The following is a 26,480-nucleotide window of genomic DNA, read 5'->3' on the forward strand; positions in this document are numbered from 1 at the left end:
ATATATATAGTTAGTATTACTCCCGCCTAACGCGGTTTCACTTAACGCTTTCATACGCTGCCTCGCCAGAGCTGAACTTTCACTTAACACGGATCTTTTCCTCATATACGCGTGAGTATCCGCTCGAGACGTTTAGATTTGCCCCACCCGCCACCCCTGCCTGACTGCCTGTTTTAGCTCACAAAATTCATACAAATTACCCAGCCAGAATATAATTAACATTGCTGGAATTCTTATAATTTGGTGATCATTTGAATATAAACATCATATATTTGTATTAGACATACAAATTTTAGATAAAATGTTTTCTATAATATGTTATCTTTTGCAAAATATATGACATTTATATTCAAAATATTCCTGGTCTTACAAAACCAGCAATGTCAATTATATTATCCTAACTTAGTTTGAGGTATTATTTATTATTAAAAGTTAAATATTCTGGTTATCCCACATCTCCTTGGGAGGTTGGTGGGGGTGGGAGGACCGACCGACCATCTGTACCCTGTGAAGAATATTTTTTTTTTATTAACTGAAGATATTTGTTTTAGCTCATAAAATTCATACAAATTACCGGTCAGAATATAATTTACATTGCTGGAATTCTTATAATTTGATGACCATTTTGAATATAAACATCATATATTTTGCATTAGACATACAAATTTTAGATAAAATGTTTCTCTGAGTAGATATGTTCTCTTTTGTGCAAATATATGACATTTATATTCAAAAATATTCCTAGTCTTACAAGAATCCAGCAATGTCAATTATATTATCTAACTTTAATCTGAGGTATTATTTAATACAAAATGTTAAAATTTATTTTTCACAACATCTCTTGAAGGGAGATTGGTGGGGGTGGGGGGAGGGTTGGGACTGACCTGGCGGTTGGAAGAGGGGGGGCAAGGTGGGGCACTTTGATTGACAGATAGTGTCGTGAAGAATATTTTTTTTTATTAACTGAAGATATTTGTTTTAGCTCATAAAATTCATACAAATTACCCGGCCAGAATATAATTTACATTGCTGATTCTTATAATTTGGTGATCATTTTGAATATAAACATCATATATTTTGCATTAGACATACAAATTTTAGATAAAATGCTTTCTCTGAGTAAATATATTTATCTTTTGTTGCAAAATATATGACATTTATATTCAATATTCCTGGTCTTACAAGGAATCCAGCAATGTCAATTGTATTATCCTAACTTTAGTTTGAGGTATTATTTATTAAAATTTAGTGGTTTTCCCAAAAATTTCTCAGAGGAAGAGCCAGCAGTGTAGTGTGAGAAGAGGGGGAGGAGTTGAGTCCATTATTTGAATGGACATTAACTTGGCGACTGTTCTCTATTTCTCTAAAGTATTAATTGTGTGCATGTACCATCATAAAATTAAGATGTTATTTTTACTACAACATAGTTATGTGTCTTCAAAAGTGGAGTTTGGGGTTGGGCGGTTTCTGTGGAATTAATCCCATATGTTCTGTTGTTCACTTATTGAGTTCACTAAAAGCGGGACCCTCTGGGTTCTATTGACCCGTTAAGTGGGAAGTCTATTGTGTGTGTGTGTATATATATATATATATATATATATATATATATATATATATATATATATATATATATATATATATATAATGAGTGTAGGTGATCTAGAGTATATGCTGATAACCACAAAAGAACTTGTGTTTTCTTCTTTCCTTGTAGTTATCATATATATATATATATATATATATATATATATATATATATATATATATATATATATATATATATATATATATATATATATATATATATATATATATATATATATACCTATAAGACGAAATTTGAACATTAAAAATCTGCCAGTAGGGGTCGTCTAAACCACCAAGTTTAAAATTCTTACCTCTTAAATATTGTGGTTTAGTGTGTCAAGAGTGGTGATGAAAACATAAGTAAGCCACTCACAAGGTCTTACCACTAATTATTTTATACTGAAACTTACGTTTGGCAAGCTGGATTCAAATTAAGATTACGGTATATTAAAATAATAAAAATGTATTATAAACCTGTCTAACATACCGTAAAAGAGTTTATACCCTGTAATAAACAAGCTATCATAACACACCCTCCCCACGCCCCCATTTGCCAGTGAGGAGACAAGAAAGGAAAAGTGACCACGGTTAATTACAGACGCTCAAGTGACGCGTCACTAGTGTTTACACTACACCAGCTGGTAATATTTGATGCCATTACTTGAAGTGAATTGGCCTTATTTTAAGTAACTAACTGTAATAAATACAAAAATTAAAAAAAATCAAAACTGAGAAATAATATACTGTATGTATGTTGTGTTGTCAAAGTAAGAGGAACAATTGTGTAAGTCATGAATATTTTTCCTCAAATCTAATGAAACACTACTGGAGAACATTCCTGTGCATAAAACAGTTTATAAATTAAAGAAAATAATTACAGTGTGTTTAATATATTACAGTATATTATAAATAAATAAATAAAACAAATAATTGGTAAATTTATTTAAGTAAATGGAAAATAAACAAACATGTTATTTACAAGACCCTTCCGTCTGGCTCAGGGTTGAGATGTAGGGAGATAAAGAAGGCTATTTATAGCCCATCAGAAGTGGCTAGTACCTAATGCACCATAAATAATTCATTGAACATTCATTTTTTTTCATAGTATATTCAGTATATATATATATATATATATATATATATATATATATTATATATATTATATATATATATATATATATATATATATATATATATATATATATATATATATATATATATATATATATATATATATATATATATATATATATATATATATATATATTTGTGTAATAAATGTATGTAGTAGATACATACTGGTAACCTTTTTCCTCAATCCTAATGAAACATCACAATTAGAATACGGTTGGTTGCTGTTGAACCACATGTTGTATAAATAGTCACACCACCTGAGGCAGGGAACACTCCCCTGCGCTTCAGTGACGTCACTAGTGTTTACTACACCAGCGGTATTGATGACATTACTTGAAGTGAATTGGCCTTATTTTTAAAAAATCAAGGATGGTTGGTAAGGACTACTGAGTCAGTGGGTAAGTGTTCACATTTGGTTTTGGTCTTATACAGCAAATAGAGCTCAAAAAGCTACTTTTTAATGGAAATTTGGGGCGTCTTATGCACCCCGTTGCATTATATAGGTGATATTCTGATATATATATATATATATATATATATATATATTAGCTTGTGTTACATTTTTGGGCCTTTGCAATGCATCTTAATTAATATAATGGAAGTACAGTAAAACATCGCTAAGGTGGACTAATTGGGGAGAGGTGTGTGCGGGATAAGAGGTTGTCCACCTTAGAGCAAGTTTATCCAAAAAGATCGTCATTTTAAGCAAAAAACGAGTATAACACCAATGTATCCAAGTTTATGAAAAGAAATCTATGTTTTTTAATCAAAATTAATTTAAAAAAATAATGTACATAAAGTACTGTACACTTACTTTTAGTTCACTGATAAGGTCTTAGGCTTAACCTTTTCATCACCCTTATGGACACCAAACAATCCGAGGGGCCGTTTGTTTAATTTTTCAATAACAATGCACAATATATGAATGCTACTTCAGCCTAAATGTATAAAAATGATAAACAAAGACATCACCCAAAAATACAATACAGTACAGTATTACCCGCTTCTGGCGTTTTTTTCTGGCGTTTCACGTTCACGCGGTACCCTGCCAGACCGGAATGCTCACTTTCGCGGTGCGTGTGTTCCTTTGCGCGGACAGCGGCTGGCGGTCATCTCGCGCCATTTTTGATTCAAACCTCCGCCATCTCCCGGCCATCCCGCACGGCGTTGGGTAAACGCCCGCAGGCTGGCGATGCATGTCTTTGTTGAAGTATCGGTGACGCTATATGACATATCGGATCAGGATTGGGGCCAAGGCCCTACCTCCATCCCCCGGCTAGCTGTAATTGGTTTAATCGGCCATGACGGCTCACCAAGGAGCGCGAAGCCTGCTGGATCTACTCAGAAGTCAGCTTATACCTGCCAATACACTGCAGTATATCGGCATCTATTGTTCCATAGAATGGCTGCCACCGACCACTCACCACAAAGAAACCTTGCAATACCTGGACCCAGCCGCCCAAGCCAAAGAAGACACGATGTACCAACTCATTTAAATTAAAATACAAGACTGGTCCAAGAGTTGGAAAAAGGAACAAGACAGGTTGATCTCATGCTACCAGCATGGTGTGTTAACGACCCACAATCAGGACACCAAAGAGGATGCAAGTCGGGAGACAGTGCGATAATATGAACATCACAGTTCATACAGGTGCTTCTATGATCAAGGTTATTTCACAACCAGGTGCTTTAAGACGGAAAATTACTTGGTGAGCTACTTGATTTCGCTGCGCAAGACGGAATATGGCGGTGGACACGCTACCATGGCGAGCACCCAGACGTGAACTGTGGCGTGCAGTGCTACAAGATGGGAATTGCAGAGCCCAAACCCTTCAATGCTTTGCGGTGGTTGCAGAGATTTAAGAAGAGGAATAAGATCACCACAACATTAATATTGGTGGTGAAGAGCTGTGCTGGATCAGAAGGCGGCGAGATTTTCTCCGCTTTTACGTGCGTGAGATTATGGAGGAAGGACAATACACCGACGACCAGGTGTTTAACATACCTAAACTGGTCTTTTTTTGGAAAGCTACCTTTCCAAGACCTTTCATATCGGTGACTGCCAGCAAGTGTCAGGGTTTAGTTGCAGAATGAGCGACTAATCATTCTGTTTACTACCAATGCCTCCGCACCTATAAGCCCGGTTATCGGTGATCCATATAACATTTAAGTCGACGCCACAAGAACATGGACATGACCAAGCTAAATGTCCATCATTGACCGCACGTAGCGTGTGTGGATGTTCTCTACCTGACCTTTCCTGGTTTGATGACTGTTTCACCCCCGACGTGAAGAAATTTGTGAGCAGAATGTTCCATTCAAGATTTTGTTGCTGCTTTGACAACCCACCAGACACTTCCGCTTCTACTGTTGGATCGCCACCCCAACGTAAAAGTGGTCTTCCTCCCAACACTACGCCATATTAATACAACCCCATGACCAAGAATTAATCTGGTAATGTGAAAGCTGGGTATCTTCTGCAGAAGAAATTTAAGCTCCTTTAACGACTATACCAACACCATGTTGATGACGGCGTGAACCTGGTGACAATTGATGGGGCAAGAGCCAAGAGGACGAGAATGGTTGCAGAGCAAGAAGCAATTTGTGAAACACTTTTGGAGAAAAAATTCAACGCCGCATAAAGGCCAGGACTTTCTTTGGTGGAGGTGGCTGGGATTGGGTTGTCTGCAGCAACAGTTCATCACGCATGGAGACGTGTCACAAGGTATTCCAGATGGGAGGCTGAGCTGAATCTGTGACTTGGTGAGGTTCAGACTGTTGCAATAGCAGGACCTTGCCAGAGAAGCCATGCAGAGTGTTACAGCCAGAGCCCGAGACCACCAACGCATCATATTGGTGGGAGGTGATACAGATCCTGATGTGACTGCCGACGAGATGTTAGATGATGATGACGCCAGTAAAGAGGCAGGTGGTAAAGGCCATCCCGTTAGGAAGAAATACGGTTAATGTATGAAAATATAGGCGCGCATCAAGTGTAGAGAAGTTTCTTTTCCGGACGCACCTGACGACAACTGTAATATCACGACAATAACATCAGTCGCCAAGAGTTTTTCGCCGTTAGTTGCTCAGCGATATGACAGACATATGATGGTGACCTGGCGACTTTTCAGAGGCTGTGTGTGTGCATACCATCATAAAGTTAAGATGTTATTTTTACTAAAACGTACGTAATGTGTCGGGAAAAAGTGGAGTTTCGGGGTCGGCCCAGTCTCTATTTCAATTAATCCCATATGTTATGTTGTTCACTTTACGCAGGCCTCCGTGGGATCAACTGACAGCGTAAAGCTAGGTTTCACTGTACTGTATTTTATGGCAGGGAGTATTTCGGAAAAAACTCTGTGTGTATTTTCCTCCAGTAGCCATAGTTCTCTTAAACTAATATACAGTACAGTATACAGTACCATGAAATGTGAGGAATAAAATAATAAAAAAAAAATACTGTATCGTCAAATAAATAAATAAAAGCCAAATGAAAGTTCAACACAGCCGCCATTTGCATATTACAGTGAACCCCTCACTTTACGCGGTTAATTCAACCCACAGGGTACCGCGGAAAGTGAGAAACGCGTAAAGTGAACAACATAACATATGGGATTAATTGAAATAGAGACCGGGCCGACCCCAAACTCCACTTTTTGACGACACACAACTATGTTGTAGTAAAAATATTATCTCAACTTTATGATGGTATGCACGCACAATTAATATAGAAGAGGTTAGGTTAGGAAAAATAAAGGTTAGGTTAGGAAAAATAAAGGTTAAGTTAGGAAAAATAAAGGTTGGGGTTAACACTTACGTTAGTAGAAGAGATGGGTCGGCGTACGGGGATGGAGGCTGGTTCCGAGGCAGAGGGCAGGCTACTGGCCATCACTGTCATCCACACTTGTCAGGGCCTCCCTGACAAATCCCTCAAAGTCATCATCACTGTCTCTACCTCTGTCACTATCACTGGCTTGAGCTGGCTGTGGTGGGTTACGGGAGAAGAACTCTGTTATGCTTTGCTGACGGCTGGTGTTTATGTTGTCGTGATAAACCTTGATGTAGGGCTCCATAGTCTGCAACAGCAGGGTAGTGAAGATTTCATACCTGTTTGCGTCAGGGTCGTCGGAAAGGAGGAGCTTGACTTTCTCGATACACTCGATGGCACCCCTAACATTATTATGGGATAAGCGGCGTTCTTCTTGGGATGACGCACCACCTGCCTCTTCACTGACGTCATCATCATCTACCATCTCGTTGGTAGTCACATCAGGATCCCTTATCACCTCCAGGATGTCGTCGTTGGTGGTCTCGGAGAAGCCTGCAGCTGTAACACTCTGCGCAGCTTCTCTGGCAAGGTCCACTGCTACTGCAACAGTCTGAACCTCACCAGTCACAGATTGACTCTTCCTAACGGCCGGAATGCCTTGCAACACGTCTCCATGCGTGACGAACAGTTACTACAGACAGCTGATCCCATGCCTCCACCAAGAAGTCCACAGCTTTCTTGATGTTGAATATTCTCCAGAATTGTTTTAAAAGTACTTGTTGCTCTGCCAACTGTTGATCCTCGTCGTCTTCGCTCTTGCTATCGGTGGTGGTGTCACTCAGGTTACGCAACTCTTCCCTGGTGTTGGTGTAGTCGTTCAGGAGCTTGAATTTTTTAGTAGAGAATGCAGCTTTTACATTACAGATTAACTCTTGGTCCATGGGCTGTAATATAGACATAGTGTTGGGAGGAAGGAAGACCACTTTTACGTTGGGGTGACGATCTAACAGTAGGGGCGAGTGTCCTGGTGCGTTGTCCAGCAGCAACAAAATCTTGAATGGCACATTCTGTTGCTCACAGAATTTCTTCACATCGGGAACGAAACAGTCATCAAACCAGGAGAGGGACAGTGTAGAGAACATCCACGCCTTACGTGCGGTCAGCCAGTGGACATTTAGCTTGGTCATGTCCATGCTCTTGTAGGCGTGCGGCTTGCGTGCTGTGTGGATCACCGATAACTTGAGCTTACAGGTACCGGAGGCATTGGTGGTAAACAGGACGGTGATGCGCTCCTTCTGCAACTTTCGGCCCCGAATCTTGCTGGCATTCTTCACAACGAAGGTCTTGGAAGGTAGCTTTTTCCAAAAAAGACCAGATTCGTCCATGTTAAACATCTGGTCGTCGGTGTACTGTCCTTCCTCCATAATCTCATGTAAAAACGGAGGAAATTCCCTAGCCGCAACACGGTCAGCACTAGCTTCTTCACCACCAATGTTGATATTGGTGATCTTGTTCCTCTTCTTAAACCTCTGTAACCACCCAGAGGAAGCATTAAAGGGTTTGGGCTCTGTAATTCCCATCTTTCGTGACACTGCAGCATACAGTTCACTTGCGTACTCCTTAACAGAGCGCGTGTCCACCGCCATGTTCCGTCGCGCCTGACGCACCAAGTAGCTCACAAGTAATTTTTCCGTCTTGAGAAGCACCTGGTTGTGGAAATACTTGATCATAGAAGCACCTGTAGACTTTGTGATGTTCATGTGCTCCTTTATCTTGGCTGCATCCTTCTTTATTGTTCGAATCGTAGATTCGTTCACACCATGCTGGCGCACCAAATCAACCTGTCTTGTTCCTTTCTCCAACTCTTGGATGATCTTGTACTTCACCTCGTAGCTTAAGGAACGTCGTGTCTTCTTTGGCTTAGGGCGGCTGGGTCCAGGTAAGGAAAGGTTTCTCTCTGGGGGCGGTGGTCCGGCGGAAGCCATTTTACAGAACAATGGATGCACGATTACACGGTGTGGCCTGGAGGGATGAAACTGCCGCGGCTAGGTCAAGCTTCGTCTTTCCTCCCTCCCTCCCTCCCTCTCCCGGGTGGACACATCATTTTACTTTAAACCAATTACAGCTAGCAGCGGAGGGAGGTAGGGATGCATGGCCAATCACAATCCGATACGTCATATGACGTCACTGATAACGCAACAGAGACATGCACTGCGCAACCTTACCGCGCGGCTTGCCCAGGCGGAGGCGAGAGCAGGCGGGAGGGGCGAATCTAAAAATAGCGTCGAGCCAGACACTCTCCGCGTAAAGGGGTACACGCACCGCGGAATGTGAGCATCCCGGTTTCAGCAGGGTACCGCGTAAACGTGGAAACGCGGAATGTGGGACCGCGTAAAGCGAGGGTTGACTGTACTCCCTGTTTCACCACAGTAATGAACATCAGCTGGCACAACACCCCCCCCCCTACACTCTGCGACCATCTTCCCCTCCCTCACTCAGTCAGCTGACTCATGTGCAAAGAAATGTATATTCCCTTTATGTGTTTGCCATTAGAACAAGTATTTATTTAACTTTTTTTCACAATGTGTTAATGTAGGATGGTGTGTGCATGTAACTGAGTAAAAATAAATGAAGGCGGCTATGTGTATATACCCAAAAATAGAAGTTGAAAAACAACCATAACACCTCACAGCTTGGCCCAGTAGCCTGGTGGTTACAGTGATGAGTCTAACTTGGCTGCAAGGCCATGATTAATCACTATTAAACACTATTATATCAGTAAACACTAATAATAACAGTACATCCAGTTAAACATGGCAGGGAAGGAGGAGAGACACAACTGCAGACAACACTTTAACCAGTGGTCACTCACTCGCTCCCAGGCTCCTGTTGCCAGGTGTAAGATCGAAATATGTATGAGAGAAATACATATCTTGTAGTTTAATTTGAAAATAGTGATGGGCACATTGATAAACAAATTATATAAACCATACATTTATCTATGATAACATAACAAGAATCATTGTATCATTACTAGAGTGAATGAAATAATATACCCCAAACAACAATTGGTAACTCTCGGGCACCTGTGTCCCAAGTGCTGACACCTTGGTCCCTTGAAATTTTGCAGACGTGTCATCGAAGGACAAATTTTGTCCTACTTTTTTTTAATTTTTGAACAATTTTAATTTTAAAATTATTTTTAAGAAAATAATACAGTGGTCCCTCGGTTAGCGAACACAATTGGTTCCAAAGAGTCGTTCGTTTCCCGAAAATTTTTTTAACCGAATCTATTATTTCAATGGGATATTGGGTAATTGATTCTAACTCACAGAAAAGTACATACAAAGTATAAACAAAATGCAGTAAAGTACACTTACAGTACTTTGAGGTGTGTATGTAGAAGGCTCCTGGTTGATGATGATGATGGTGAATTAGAAGTGGGGGTGGAGTAGAAGGAAGAAGAGAAGGAAGTGGAGATGGAGGAGAAGGGAGAAGAGAAGCATTTTAATGCTTCTTAGAAGGCGAGTCACCTTCCATAATAATGTCAGGAACCTCTGGACTGACAGATTCTCGAACATGAAAATCCTCTCTCCTTTTTGGAGAGGAGCACTGAGGGGAATCATCTTTCTCACCCATGCTTGATGCAGTAAATTCACCAATAAAATTTTAAGTTCACTAGCTGTAATTCAAGATTATTTTATTTAAATCAACACTGCACTGCGCTATATATTATCAATATGTTAACTAAATTTCAGAATGATCAATAATTTTAGTGTAAAAATATTCAGGAGACCAACAAACTCGATATTACCTCCACTGTAAACAAAGTTAAACAGAGAAGTTTTGGCGGGTGAGTCAAGCGGCTGATGGGAGCACAAAAACTAGTTCCCTGTACTGTACTGTATATATTATCAATACGTTAATTAGATTTTAGAATGACTAATAATTTTAATACTATAAAAAATGCAAAAATATTAACGAGCACAACTTTCTTGATATTTACTCCACTGGAAAAGAATGTAAACATAGAATAAATTACTGTATTGGCGGACTAGCCGATCAGCTGATCAGCCGAGGCGCACAACAAAACGTGTTATCATAAGGCTTTCGTTATTTGAAGATTTGTTCGTTAATCAAACTGAAAATCCATATGGGAGCTAATTCGTTTACCGAAATTTCGTTAATTGGACCGTTCCTTAACCGAAGGACCACTGTATTGTCTGGCTTAAGCAATATCCGCCTTAGCGGGGTCCACCTTAACAAAGTTTTACTATACTATACGGGAAAAAAGGTTTCGTGCTATGAAAAGATTTTCAGGATTGGAACCTTTCCATAACCCAGGGGAAACCTGTTACAACATATAAATATCCTACACAAAGTACATGTAAACCTCAAGCTATGGTGGGTGTTAGGTTCCTAATAAACCCAACACAAGGTGAATTATCATAGATAGGGAACATTATAACATGGGGTTCAATGGGATACATTCCCAGCCAGTCCCCAAACACACATGTCTCACCGACCAAACAATTCTACTACTATAAGTCTGGTCATTATCACATGTCCCCTTCAAGGCTAAGAGGACTCTTGTAGGTGGAGTGGAGATGTCACACAGCCTCTGGGGAGTCTCATGCTGCTTAACAGTGTCAAGCTTCACCTCAGAGACACAGTTGTCTTGGATGCCTTGGCCTTCCCAGACATTTTCAAGGTTACACTGCTCATTTCACAGTCACAAAAACAGAGCAAAGGCACTTGTCACAAAAACAGAGCAAAGGCACTTGTCACAAAAACAGAGTGAGCGATGATAACAAAAACAATGATAGCGGCCGACACTGCTCACATTTTCAAAACAACAGAGTCGACGCACCTTACAGTCACAAAAACACAGAAAATATCACTTGATCGTCACCATAACACAGTTCAGTCTAAATGTTAGTGCTGTCCTCTCACTATATAAGAAAAACACCGATGATAAGTACAAAGCTGGCTGATAATAGTGGAGCCATGTGATGGTGGGTTTATGATCAACAAAGAACCAAACACACGGCTGTAGTGCGCAGGTTGTGGCAACGTGGAGGTAGGGCTGACAAGTGAAGGTAGAGATGCATCATGCATGGGGTCAAATATTGTTTCCTTATAGAATGTCACTGACTTGACGCAGAAAAATATAATTTGTATTGCTGGAATCCTAGCAAGACAGCAGTTAATTTAGTAAGACCTCGCTTAACATCAGGGTTACGTTCCTGAAAACGCAACGTTATACGGAACAACGTTAAGCGGATCAATTTTCCCCATAAGAAACAGATAAAATATGGGAGTTACGTTCCCCAGCCTCCCTTTGCCCCATGAAATACATTACACATACAGTACATAAATTCAAAGCTCCTTGTGTGATGCCTGGTGAGGTGCTTGTATGCATTACCATAAATTCACATTCATTGAGATTTATAAGAGAAAAACTTAAAACTCCTCTACATGACAGATAAATAATTACCACTAGGTAACCTTGGTTGGCCGGCAGGCTGGCCCCAGCTGTCATAATACAACACCTCCCCCTCCCAACTTCCGGCAAGATTGAAGATGGTTTAGGCACTTTTTTATTTTTTTTATTTGCTTATTTTATTTGTTTATTTTTGTTATCGTGAATTAGCCCACCCGGCCACAGGTCAAACGACCCACAACAGGGCCTAGGGGGCGAAAAAATAAGAACAGAAAGAAATTAAAAATAGAGAAGAAAAAGGTTACCCTGTATACAATACTGTGTTAATCTACATCAAGAAGAAGCCGGAAAACCGGCTTTTTAAAGTGAGACAGATTGTATGAGTATGGAAACACAGAAGAAGGCAGAGCATTCCACAGTTTGGCAAGACGAGTGTTACGACCCCATGGCCTTGCTGGCAGTACACAGGATGCCAAATCCACCGAACATTGCCCATTAAAATACAGGCAGTTCCCGACTTACGACGGGGTTAGGGACCCAAATCCAGGTCGTAAGTCAAATTGGTCGTATGTCGAAAATGCAAAAATAATACATAGGAAACCTAAAATGGGGGTCTCTCTTTCTTCTCAGCACCACAAAACTCTCACTTTTAAGCTTGCCAGCCATTTTAAAGGGAATTACAAACGAAAATTTTGTCAGTACACAGCGCAATAACTAAGGTTGGGACTCGAAGATACGTAATTTGAAAAAATTTTGGTACGACTGCAGCGGTCGAATGTACGGGTGGTCGTAAGTCGAGTAGTAGGTCATAAATCGAGGAGTACCTTACCTGTAAAGAAGAGAGAGAGTGAAGCAACATTGCAGAGAAGAGAAAGGGAAGAAAGATTGTCAACTAAAGGAGGAGAGTTAATAAGACAAAATGCCTTTGATTCCACCCTATCTAACAGTTGGACAGAAGTTAGGACGAATGAATCCCTTATATACTTGAAGCAACTGCTCAGGAGTGAAGTAGCTACGGCATCTGTACAGCATTCCCAGCTTTCGGGAGGCAGCTTTAGCAATGTTGAGGATGTGTGGTTTCCATGACATATTAGAGGAAATGGTGAGGCCTGGCATATTTATTTCAGAATTTAGCAGAATGATAGCATCCTGAAATGTAATTGGTGGGAGATCATCTAATTTAGAAAGTGTAATTGGTAAATAATGAGTTTTATTACTATTGAATTTAACCAAGTTTGTACCTGCCCATTCGGAGATGCTGCACAGATCCGCATTGATATCAGCTCTAGAAACAGATCTAGTTTGGGAATTAGGAGGAAGGGGAAAATGTGAAGAAGAGTGAAGAATAGAATCATCAGCATAAGAATGGATAGAACTAATTGTAGTGTGAAGTAAATCACTGATAAAAAGAAGGAAGAGAGTAGGTGAAAGAACAGAACTCTGTGGGACACCACTACTGGTAGAGAAAGAGTGAAAGATCGATCCCTTGACAACAACTGCCAAGGATTGGTTCTCAAGGAAGCTAGAGATTAGAAAACAAAGTGGAGGAGAGAAACCATAAGAGGGAAGTTTAGAAAGCAAAGACTTGTGTCATACCCTGTCAAATGCTTTGGAGATGTCGAGGGCCACGACGAAAGTTTCCCCATAATCCCTAAGAGAGGATGACCAAAGATGGGTGCAGTAGGAGAGCAGATCACCAGTAGATCTCGCCTGGCGAAAGCCATACTGGTGATCCGACAAAAGAGAAAGGCGTTCAAGGTGACGAAGAAAATGGGAGTTCAAGATAGTTTCGAAAATCTTAGAAGGGGATGAAGTTAGGGCAATGGGGCGATAGTTAGAGGGATTAGAATGGTCACCCTTCTTTGGGATGGGCTGAACCAAGGCATGCTTCCAAGAAGAAGGAAAAGTTTGGGTTTTGTGGCAGAGGCAAAAGAGGCGAGCAAGCACAGGGGCCAGGGCTTCAGCACACTCCCTCAGAACACAGGGGGGTATTCCATCCGGTCCATGCGCCTTACTCACATCCAACCTGGATAACACACCGGCAACCCTGCGAGTGGAGATTATAGGAAAGTGCATAGGTTCAGTAGGAGGAGTAGGAGGGATAGAGTTGGAATTGTCTAAGGTGGAGTTAGAGGAGAATAAGGTGCCAAAGAGATTGGCTTTGTCAGGGGGAGAGTTGGCTGTAGAGTTATCAGGTCGGAAAAGAGGAGGAAAATAAGGAGTGCAGAAGTTATAACAGGTGTTTTTGGTTAAGGACGAGAAGAATTTACTAGAGGAAGAATTAGTCAGGACAGTGGTCTGTCTTTTTATATGAAAGCAACACTTATTTACTGTCCATATATGCTTTAAATAACATTTACGAGTGTATAACAAAAATTCTACTCAACAATGGTGGTTACGTCTAAAACATAAGGACAGCCAATGAATATTGTGGGAGTTTTTACTCAGATGAAGAAGTCATCAGGTTCAACTCTGGCTGAAGCTGTAGGTTCGACTCTAGCTGAAGCTATAGCTTTCCATAAAGCTGTTGCTGAAACTGTTACTGAACCTGAAGTTGATGTTGAAGGTGCTTATGATGCTGAATTTGATGGTGTAGCTGAAGTTGATGGTTTAGGCCTTCGAATAATAAAGCTCTCAAAAGAACCTTGCACAGCTGCTTTCTTTTCTCATTATACATCCTTATGTAGAGGTCATTTGTGTTTATTTAAATTTTAATGCTTTGTTCTGTTAATGGATCCACTTCAGAAAATATGTTCATTGCTTGCTCCATATAATATCCACAGACCTCTCACCTTTTTCATATCGTTTTAACACATCTAGTTTCTCGGCTAATCTTATACACTTTCTTTTAGCTTTTGAACCAACACTACCATCACTTGCTCTCTTGCTCATGTTGAATAGGGATGCAAAAATGATTGTAGAAACTTTAAAAAGTTTTTCTCCCTGTTCCAGATGCGTGAAAACAAAAGGCCCGCCAAGCTCCGACTGATGTTAACCACTCATTAGCAAGGCAGCTTCTTTGCGCAAGGCGCTCTTCATTTTTTTTTACAGTACTGTACAGGCATTTTTTCTTTTTATAATACATATCGAGATTTAGTTATTATTTATATAAAAATGTAATTTTATTTTACTTTTATTATATTTTGGTCATAAATACGAATGAAATAGGACTTAAACTGAATTGGGTCCTAAATTAACTAGGGTTTTAAATATGAAAAGTTGTTGGTTGAACCTTTGTTATCGAAGGCTTTACTGTACTGTACATTTTTTTTTCAACTTATTTTTCAGTAAATATAGTAACTTTCTTCATTTATTTTTACTCATTTACATGCACACACCATCCTAAATACATATTGTGAAAAAGGTAAAAAGTAGTCCATGATGACTCAAACGCCTTTGTACTGAGTAACTGGGACGTCAAACGAATTTTTGGTCTCTAAAGTTCAGCGACGTAGTACCGAAACAACGTTAAGCAGGACGACGTTAAGCGAGGACTTACTGTATACAACTCATAGTTTGCACTAGAGATAAAAAAACATTCCAAACAATGAATTTTGATGGCCCTTTAATGGATATCGCTACAGCAAGTTATTTTTATCGTATATAGCGAGATGGTCTTAATTTATGACCATCGTTATAGCGGAATATCGCTTCTCAGAATATGGTATTTCAAGGTTTACCTGTAATTCATCCTGTCTGGACATTCAAACTACAGTGATACATTTATGAACTAGAAGTCCCCAACATGCAGAATTAAAATCAGCTCGGAATTTTTCTGGAAAAATTCTCTCAATTCCGGGTCTGTGAACGAGCTTCCGAGGTTGAAAATCAGGCGCTTTTTCTGAGAAAATTTTTAGAAGGGTTCAAGAAAATCTCTCAAGTCTGGATTTGGGAATAAATTTTCATTGAGTTCTGAGGGAGAACATTATGCTCCAACCCATCCCCACCTGTCAGGTGAGTGGGTGACCCAGCTGCTTGGATTCATATTCTGCTGCCATTGTAGAAGGTTGTTCCTCGCTAGCTGCTGTTTTTGTGTACAATTTGTGTTGTGCAGTGCTGTACATTATTGTACCAGAACAAAAATAGCTAAGAATACAGTGTGAAGAAGGTAAAAGGTTATTACAGTTTTGTATATTATACTATACTGTACATTCAGTAAGTGGGAAACACTGGAGCACCTTACCTTTCATCTTTATTCAAGACATCTTCAGGTCATGAGACCCACTAAACCCCCACCCCGACAATGGGTGACCTGATATTGCATTAGGTCAGGTCCCACAAATATACCCCACCTCCATCTAATGTTTTGATTTACGATGTTTTTTTATATCAGTGTTATTTAGTTTGGTTGTTAAAACATTATGTAAGAGCCATATTCTGTTTTATAGGGTATAAGGTGTAAAACTTTTGATGTATTGTATTAGGATTAGTTGGCAACCAAGCCATATTTGTGTGGTGGTGATGATGGTGGTCATGGCAGAGCAGCGTGAGCCACCGACTGAACCGGACAGCAAGGAGAACCAGGAACTCCAGGCCTGGTATACACACGCCGATGTGGGGTACAAGATAGCAGCCGAGTTGTGCGTGAAGTAACTGGAGATATTTGGACATGAAAACTTGCTCTGTGAATGTAAATAGTGTAATACAGTGGCCCCTCGGTTAACGAACTCAATCCGTTCCAGAAGGTCGTTCGTTAACCGAAACCATTGTTTCAATGGGTTTTTGGGTAATTGGTTCCAGCTCACCGAAAATTTCCTAAATTCAACAAAAATGGTAGAAAAGTTCACTTACTTTGAGGTGTGTATGTAGAAGGCTCCTGGATGATGATGATGATGATGGGATTTAGAATGGGGGTGGAGGAGAAGGAAGAAGAGAAGGCATTGGGGTGGAAGAGAAGTCACCCCATGGTGCCATTTCACCCATAAAATTTTAGCTCTCTGGTTTAATTCAAGATTATTTTCTTTAAATCAATGCTGCACTGCATTATATATTGTCAATATATAAAATATATTTCAAAATGACCAATAATTTGCTTGGAAACACAGAAAAAAAGCATTTAGTTGAAGAGAGTCTCAAGCAAGATGTTACCTCCAGTGAAAACAGAGAGAGACTGACGCCTGTTTGCTGTGTTAAGAGGCTGGATGCCGCGCATTAAACTAGTCACTTTACCTTCAATTTCGTTCAATAATTGTTAAAATGACTAAAAAATTGAATATTAAACTTTTAAAATTATTGAATAGTATAAACTTCTTGATATTTACAAAAATAGTAAGGAATTTAAGCCCTAGAACCGATTAATGTATTGGCGGACTGATACTAAAGCTGGTTGCCCGGTCAGTGCAAGCGAAAACATGTTGAGGTCGGTTCGTAAGAAGTTCGTTAAGCGAATTTTTTTTCGTTAACCGAATTGAAGATCCTTATGGAAGGCAGTTCGTTAATCGAAATTACGTTAACCGAGGTGTTCGTTAAACGAGGGGTCACTGTACTGTATATGTCATTTGTACACGACGAGTTTCCATAAGCCCTTCCTCTCTGTCTGAAAGTCCCGTTACAACTGACATACCCCTTCTCTCAGCTGCCTCTTCAAACTATCAAAGTTTGCCCTTCTGAAATTTGGGACTTTCGTGGAATTTTCCTTGCGGCTGCCCTGAAATTCTAATTGTAATCTTATGTCCTTGTGATCGCTCTTAGCAAGTTCGTTCCCTACCTAGACATTACTAATAAGGTTTTCTCTGTTTGACAGAACTAAATCGAGTATATTATTACCCCGGGTGGGTTCAGTTATATGTTGACTTAGGAAACAGTCCTGAATTGTTTCAAGAAAATCCTCTGATTCTGAGTTTCCCATAAGGTTGATCCAATCTATTTGGCTAAAGTTAAAGTCGCCTACTATACAGACTTTGCTATGTATGGAAGCCTTGCGCATTTCATCCCAAATAAGTCGCTCATTAACCTTATCAGGATTTGGAGGTCAATATATTACTCCTGTGATTAATTTTTCCCTGCCATCCATTAATTCTATCCAAATTGTTTCTGTATTCAGTTCAGTTTTTATTTCCTTATTTATTTCACACTTCAGATTATCCCTGACATAGATTGCAACTCCGCCTCCTTTCCTAATCTGCCTATCGGTATGGAATAATTTGTAACCTGCAATTTGGTATTCAACAGGTAACTCACGTGAGTCTAGGTTTATCCAAGTTTCGGTGAATGCTATTATATCGATTTTTTCGGTACATACCAAGGCCCTAATATCATCCATTTTGTTTCTCATACTTCTACTGTTTGCAAAGTAGACATTTAAATTAGTCGTGTTCTGGGTCCTCTCTTTGACGTGTTTAGGTTTTAACTCCCTGCCAAATTTAGTTTTGTCATCATTCCTAGCACTATTTCCCTGTAACCTTTCACTTTGTTTACCCGCTCTCACTGCAGTCTCCTCCACCCCCTTGCTCATATGTTCTCCTAGCAGTTTGAAGACTTCGACATCTTTTGAACTGCCCTGTCGAGAGAGCCAGCCAGGGTTGGCACCCCATCCTTAGACAGATGCACCCCATTCCTAGCATAAGGTCCCTTCTGCCATAGAAGTTGTCCCAGTTGTCAATGAATGGGACTGATATTGACTTGCAGTATCTGTCAAGACGGCCGGTGACACCAACTGCCCTTGACAACCGTTCATTACCAGCTCTCCTTCTAGGCAGGACACCACATATGATAGGGATCCCTCCCTTCGACCTAATACGTTCTATAGCTATCTTAAACTTATCAAGAAGCTCCTCACTCCTACAATGGCCAATATCATTGCCTCCTGCACTGAAGCAGATAATGGGTTTGTTCCCATTACCAGACAAGATATTGTCCATCCTGTCAACTATATCCCCCACCCCAGCTCCTGGCAAACACACCCCCATCCTATTTTTATTTCTACCACAAAAAGCTCTGTCCAGGTATCGTACCTGGGAATCACCAACAATTAAGGTTTTCGTACCTTCCTTGTCTGCCTTGTCCCTGACTATGCTAACGTCCAATTCATCTATCAAAGGACTGCAAGAGTTGGCACACTTAGCTGTTGTTGTCGTATCCTTGGTGCGTTTTTTCACCACCAGTTTGGTCGTCCCTCTCCTCACAACCTTCCATTCGCCTGAGTTTTCATCAGACACGGGCTTTCCTTGTCTCGTTTCTTCCTCCATCCTCGTTATCACTTCCTTTAATTTCAAGATTTCTTCCTTGGCCCTCTCTAACTCGGCCCTCAGAAGGGCACAGCCCTGTTCACAAGTAGTACTAGCCATTACTGAGGCATCCCTCCCGGATCACAAAGGCATCCCTCCCGGGTCACAGAGGCATCCCTCCCGGGTCACAAAGGATCCCCCGGGTCACAGAGGCATCCCCCCTAACTTAACCTAACCTAACATAATATAACCTAACGTAATAGAACTTGATCTAACCAATCAATGAAACTACCTAACTTAACTTCTTAGTTGGGGGTGATCCTCCCTCCGGACCCCCTGCCAATGAGAGCAACTTTGTTAAAGTGTCATGGTGTAATTTACATTTTTGGTGGACATTTGAGTACTGTACGCTTGGACCAAGCGGGTCAGTGTAAACAAACAGACAACACACAGTGACTCATCCCATTTTTTGGAGTTATATTTTATTGTAAATCACTTTCCTCACACACAAAACACATAGAGACATCAATTTAGTTTCATATGATCAGTTTCTTACCGTGTTTTACCACACAGTTTCCCTCAGTCTTCATGCCCTGTCCACTACAGGTGAGTTATGATCATAGAGAAAAAAAAAATACTCATAATAAAAAGTTGTCGCCTCATTTAAAATAATTACCATAATGATAAGAACATCTGTAAAAAAAAAAGAACAAAATGGAACAACTCATTCTGGTGGCAGCAGAGTCGTCATATAGTATTAACATCAATACCTGTACAATACTGTACAGTATATATCTCATAGGTACAAAATAACATCATCAGGAACACATCTCCATATATAAAATTGTTCCAATTTCATTTCTCTAACACAATCAGAGTAGATGTTGTGAATAAAGATTTGTACAATTTTTGCTAACAGAGTCACACCTCAAAAATACCTTAGCTTTCATCCATATTCAAGACATCTTCAGGTCATGAGACCCACTAATCCCCCACAGCTCCATGGAAGTGGAAAATAACAGTCTTTGCTGTAACACACAGCTTCATTCATGCCCATATCATATAGATTTCAAAATTTTAAATATACTGAATTTATTTAACCAAACTTTTAGATAAACTAATCTGGGTTATTAAAGTAAAGAAATGAAGTTTCTAACTTAATTATAACGGCATTTACGGACTCCGGTAGTTTAGACTCAAGGAAAACATCCCCAGCACCCAGAAACATTCTGGAGATGTCAGCTAACATCTGTCTGCGCAAGAAGCATAGTTAACCGGAAAAAATACTGGGGATAAGGAATTTTTCCGGGTATGAGAAAGTCGTCTGGTTACCCGGAAACCTCTCATCTCCGGAAGTACTCTGCACCAATTGTTCCAGTTATCGAAGATATCACTATTTGCCGCAAAACTTAAGGTCATAGATGAATGTCACCCGGGCTTTACGAGTTAATATATGTGTTTCAATGTTACTTGAGTGTTTTTATTCTTTACATTTCACATAAACATTTCTGATTGTCAGCATTTGTTTAGTGTACTGTACTGTACTGTAGTTTACAACCAAACCTTCCATGGCAGATATATATCTGGTTAATTGTATAGTAATAAGATGTGTTCACAATCCATACATAAAAGAACACTTGTTAAACCTTGAAAATATTGTGAACTTATAACATCCTATACTTTATGACAGCAACACTCACAGATAAAGGATAAATCCCAGTACAAGACTGAGAAAAGATGCAAAATAAAATGACATTGACATAAGAATACCCAGTTTTAAGTTAATCATAAAGATGGTTCCTCTACAGGCAGACAACCAAGAACAATAAACAATGGGTCATGAGGTGTATTAACTCAGCCCCCACCACCACATAGAGCCTCTGTTGGCGGTCATAGACCAAGTAGAGCCACTGTTGGCGGCCATAGACCAAGTAGAGCCACTGTTGGCAGTCATAGATCAAGTAGTCTCTCTGTTGGTGGCCATAGATCAAGTAGAGCCTCTGTTGGCAGCCATAGATCAAGTAGAGCCTCTGTTGGCAGCCATAGATCAAGTAGAGCCTCTGTTGGTGGCCATAGATCAAGTAGAGCCACTGTTGGCAGTCATAGATCAAGTAGTCTCTCTGTTGGTGGCCATAGATCAAGTAGAGCCTCTGTTGGCAGCCATAGATCAAGTAGAGCCACTGTTGGCAGCCATAGATCAAGTAGAGCCTCTGTTGGTGGCCATAGATCAAGTAGAGCCTCTGTTGGCAGCCATAGATCAAGTAGAGCCTCTGTTGGTGGCCATAGATCAAGTAGAGCCTCTGTTGGCAGTCATAGATCAAGTAGAGCCTCTGTTGGCAGTCATAGATCAAGTAGAGCCTCTGTTGGCAGCCATAGATCAAGTAGAGCCTCTGCTGGCAGTCATAGATCAAGTAGAGCCTCTGTTGGTGGCCATAGATCAAGTAGAGCCTCTGTTGGCAGCCATAGATCAAGTCTAAGGCCATAATGTTATTCAGTAATTTTCAGTCTCACTCCTGAGTTGTACCAAGGGACTACCTGCACTTACCCAGCTCACCAGAGGAATAATATCTGAGTGTGAAACAAGTGAGTCCATTAGTTATCCTCCGCCATCTGCCTCACGGCCAAGTTCAAGTTTGTCCTCGAGTGAACACCTACACTAGTCAGCGTCAGTGTGGTACCTCTTAAGTCCTTCTGCTACACTCCATGTTCCTTGTGCATGATGAGGTAGGTCTGGGTCTGTTTATTACAGTATAAATGATGGATGGAACATTGAGACACAAGTTCAGTCAGCACCTGCCTCCCCCACACAACACATATTAATAAATAAAAAGAAAACACAAGAAAAATAACAATGACAAATGTTAACAAAGGTGTCTTAAATACTCACAGATCCTGAGATGAATTCAATTTCTCTTCTGTCAATGATGATGTCATCATTACCCCCTGGTTCAGGCTGTGTCTTACAACAACACGTCCCCATCACTACACTACACTACTGTACACACTGTTGTGTTATCTAGCTCAAGATCATGGTACCATCAATCTTGATTTAGTTCTGCAATGTCTCTTATCAATTTTCCAGTGATAGCCTTGTTTATACATTGTTAAGAGGTAACTTCCACAAGAAACATCACCAAGTGGACAGCTCCATCTTCCACCAACACATTCTGAAACATAACAAACTAAGTCACTCTTTTATATCTCGAAAAATTCTGTTTTTGCATAATTGAGGATTCATTCCCCAAACACAATTTTATGCATGAAGATGAGGTAAATAACTCTTCAATTAGAGCAGAGCAGAGCAGAGCAGAGCAGAGCAGAGCAGAGCAGAGTAGAGTATAGAGCAGAGTAGAGTAGAGTAGAGTAGAGTAGAGTAGAGTAGAGTAGGGTGGGGGGGGGCAGTGGTACTTAGTTATTTAAGGAGAGGTGGGGGAGAAGAGGGAACCTGATGGGGGAGGGGGACAAGAGGGTAGGCTGGGTGAGGTGGGTGGTCAAGGTGTTAATGGACAAAAGAAGATCAAAGGGAAAGTCTGTTGTCATGGCCACTGCCACCTGACCTGATGTCACCTCACCTCAAGAGACCTGTAGGTATGTGACCGTGTGGTGTCTCCCCACACCACACCCTCCACCCACACAACTCTTTACTACAGTTAATAATTAATTAATAAAAAAATATATAATTAGTTTACATGTAAAAAGTGATGATTTTTATTTTTCTTCAATTGTATTAGAAAACTATACAGTACTTAAGTAAAAGTAAGAGTACTTAAAAATTTGACTGCTGTACTTTTCAATAGGTAAATACAGTACGCCCGGATAATACGAGGATTTTTATTTCTGTTAATGTTGATGAGTACCTGTCGTTAGTTATCTATGCATGTATATGAGACATGAGACACTTCACAAATGACAAATTCTTGCGTACAACACCAGCGATATTTTTTCGATCCCTGCATATTCTTACAAGTGCTCATGCATATGTTTTATACACATGTATATTACATTTTTTCCTAACACTTCCTAGTGTGCATACCAATTTGGTGTGGGATATACATTCATTAATGTGTCTGGTGACCACACTCTGGTCTATCCACCAGGTGATCAGCTGTATGTATCGATATATTGATTTATCATCCGGAGAGCGGAGAAGATGCTGTGACAGAGGACAGTCAGAGCTGTACATCTGTAAAAGAAGATGCTCTACCAGAAGCTGAGAAGAAGATACCTGTTTCACCAAAGAAAACAGCAAAACGTACAGCAGTGGAGAGGAAATGGAGTGAAGCTTTCGTCAAGTATGGATTTCATCTGACTGATGAGGAGAAAGAGAAGGAGCATCCAACGGCATTGTGTCTGCTGTGCCCACAGATAATGTCACGCCAATGCCTGGTGCCAAGCAAACTTTGCCGTCACCTGGAGAGAAGTCACCATCATCTTCAGAGTAAGCCACAAGCTTATTTTGAAAACTTGCTCCTTAAGAAGATTCAATCTTCGCGAATGTTTGAAGCACACTACAAATCGACACCCGATACCAATCTCGTCAGTGCCTCTTTGAAAATAGAGCACCTGATCACTACCAAATAGAAACCTTTCACAGAGAGTGAAGAAATCATTATACCAGCAATGAACATCCTTGCAGAAGTGCTTGGTAAAAGTGCTGCTATGAAACTGAATGAGGTCCTTTTTCAGCCACAACAATGGAACGCCGGACGTTGGTGATTGCTGAGGACCTGATTGTACAGCTTGCCGAAAAAGTCAGGAAAAGTCCCTGCAATGGATTGCAATTTGACAAGTCAACAGATCTCACAAACAGGGCTCAGCTGATATGCTTCATTCGCTATGTTGATTGTGAGCACCTGCGAATGACAGACGAGTTTCTTTTCTGTGAAGATGTTGGCGCAGAAACTAATACTAATAGTGAAGCAATTGCAAAAAAGTTCTGGACTGTCTCACCCACAATGGGATTGCAACTGAAAAGTGTTCACACATCACAACCAATGGCACAGTGAGTATGGTTGGGATAAGAAATGGTGCAGTGGTAAGATTGAAAGATTATGCACCGAACTGTAAAAGTTCTCACTGCGTCCTGCATCGCCAGAATTTAGCATCAAAACATCTACCGAGTCCGATTTGGATGCAGTAATGAAAAATTGCGTCATTATCATAAATGATATCAAGAGCAAAGCTAAGAAATCTTGTATGTTCCATGACTTCTGCGATGGAATGGGGGAGACTGTGAAGACCCTGCTGTTTCACAGCAAAGTGCAATGGCTATCAAAAGAAGTTGCATTGAAGAGACTCTTGTCAAAAAAGGAAGGCAGTTAATGGCTTCTTTCAAGAATGTGACTTACCACATGCATTCTGTTTCATACAAGAGGAGTGGGTTGCTAAGCTTTTTTACTTGTGTGATATCTTCACCATGCTCAAAGTGTTGAACCTTTCCCTTCAAGGGCCAGGTCAAGATGTGTTCACTTCCAATGACAAAATTGAGGTATTCAAATTGAAAATTTGAGAGTGGAAGAAAGGAGTTGAGAGAAGAGACTTTTCAGACTTAGATGAGTTTGGGCAAGTGATTGTAGAGTCCAAGGATGAAGTAATTGGCAACGAAATGATGATAGTTGTGTCCCAACATCTCACCGTTCTCCAGCAGAATTTTAACCACTATTTTCCTCCTGCAAATGAGGAAGAAAAGAAGAAGAATAGTTGGATAAGAAACATGTTCCTTATCTCAAACTTGAACGACACACTGGTCAAACTCCACTGTGACTCACAAGTTAAGGACTTTTTCAACAGCACCGACTTTTGGGTAGCAGTGAGCCAGAAAGAAGGATACGAGATTATTGGTGGTAAAGCACTCCAAGTTCTGGTGGCATTCCACACCACTTACTCCTCTGAGAGAGGGTTCTCAGATCTGCTCACCATCAAGAGCAAGAAAAGGCATTGGCTCGGAGAAACGATGTTGTCTGCGTGCACGAGAGTGGCAGCTACAAGAAATATTGCCCCGAATTCAACTTGCTCACTGCAACTATCCAGCAACAAAATTCACACTGAAAGTATCCAATGCCTTATGTAGTTTGGGATGAGGCGTGGCTGCACAAATGAATTGTATGTTTTATGTTGTTTTTGTTTTTTACGGGGATTAGTCTACCTGAGCACAGGTCAATGACCCACATCGGGGCCTGGGGGGCGAAAATGTAGTACATTAGTAATAATAATAATAATTAGCTCACAGTAAATAAAAATTTTAATAATAAATAAAAAATTAAAAATTAAATATTAATAACAATAATAACAACAACACTGATGATGATGATAATAATAATAATAATAATAATAATAATAATAATAATAATAATAAAGAACCATAAAGAAATACAAAAATTTGAGAAAGATCAATAGTGAGAAACAATATACAGTATGTATGTTGTGCTGTCAATAGTAAGAGAAACAATTGAGACCCTGCAATTGTGTGTAAATGAGGCAGAAAGTCAGATCAGCAACCTGAGATTTGGTCATAATTTTCGAGATGCCATATGGCAACTTATTGTAATATACTTGTAGTGTACACTCATACAGAAGTATGATTTGCCTATTAAATGTGTCCTTTTTATGATGACAACTTTATATGTGACCAAAGGATTTAAAGGTGCCAAGAACTGTGACCCAGTGTTGTAAAGGTTGGGGAACACTGATGTACAGTACAGTATTGATCAACTGAGTAGCTGGAACAAGAACACAATAGAGGAATATATTAGTAATGTGGAAAAGATCAAACAGTACACAGAATTTGATCAAATAATGATCATACGTCTGTGGACGAGGTAAATGACGAATTAAAGAAAATACTTATGGAAACAGCAGTGAGGACGTTCCCCAGAAGAAATGATAAGAAATGTGTCAAAAAAGATTAACAGTGAGAGTATAACAGGTTATAACAAGCAATGTTAGGTGAGTAGAAGGGAATAATACCACATAGCAAAACATAAACACACAACTTGAATAAATAACAATGCAAATTATAAAGATATGATAGAAAAGTAAGACATATAAGGGTTAAAACAAAAGAAAAATGCAATATTATTAATAGGGTGAAATAACTCAAAACTAAAGACCACAAGATGTTAAAAAAAAGGGATACTCCGGTAATGATAAACAAATTCTTGGCTCATTTCAGAGGGCTGGTTGAGGAAGGAGAGTATGTAGATGAATCCGGGTTGGGTATTGTGACAGATGTGAGTGTGGATAATAAATCATATTAAATGCTAACATTACGGAAGATGAAATTATGAAAAGCGGAGGCAGTCTTAAAACAATAAATCCCCGGGTATTAACAAAAGAATTAATGAATATACAGTGATCCCTCGGTTAACGAACGCCTCGGTTA

General features: G+C 40.0%; 1 protein-coding gene across 4 annotated transcripts in view; it reads right to left on the reverse strand.

The window, feature by feature from the left end:
- The window catches only part of LOC121860898 (RING finger and SPRY domain-containing protein 1-like), a gene marked incomplete at its 3' end in the record, with an annotated part of 109,006 nt that overhangs the window by 58,697 nt on the left and 23,829 nt on the right, over window positions 1-26,480 (reverse strand). For all 4 annotated transcript variants that reach the window (XM_042358261.1, XM_042358260.1, XM_042358259.1 and 1 more), the window contains 1 exon segment: window positions 21,987-22,266. In XM_042358261.1, coding sequence (XP_042214195.1) covers window positions 21,987-22,079 — 93 coding nt within the window.

This window comes from Homarus americanus, unplaced genomic scaffold, assembly GCF_018991925.1.
Source record: "Homarus americanus isolate GMGI-L3 unplaced genomic scaffold, GMGI_Hamer_2.0 scaffold52806, whole genome shotgun sequence".
NCBI classification, from domain to species: Eukaryota; Metazoa; Arthropoda; class Malacostraca; order Decapoda; family Nephropidae; genus Homarus; species Homarus americanus.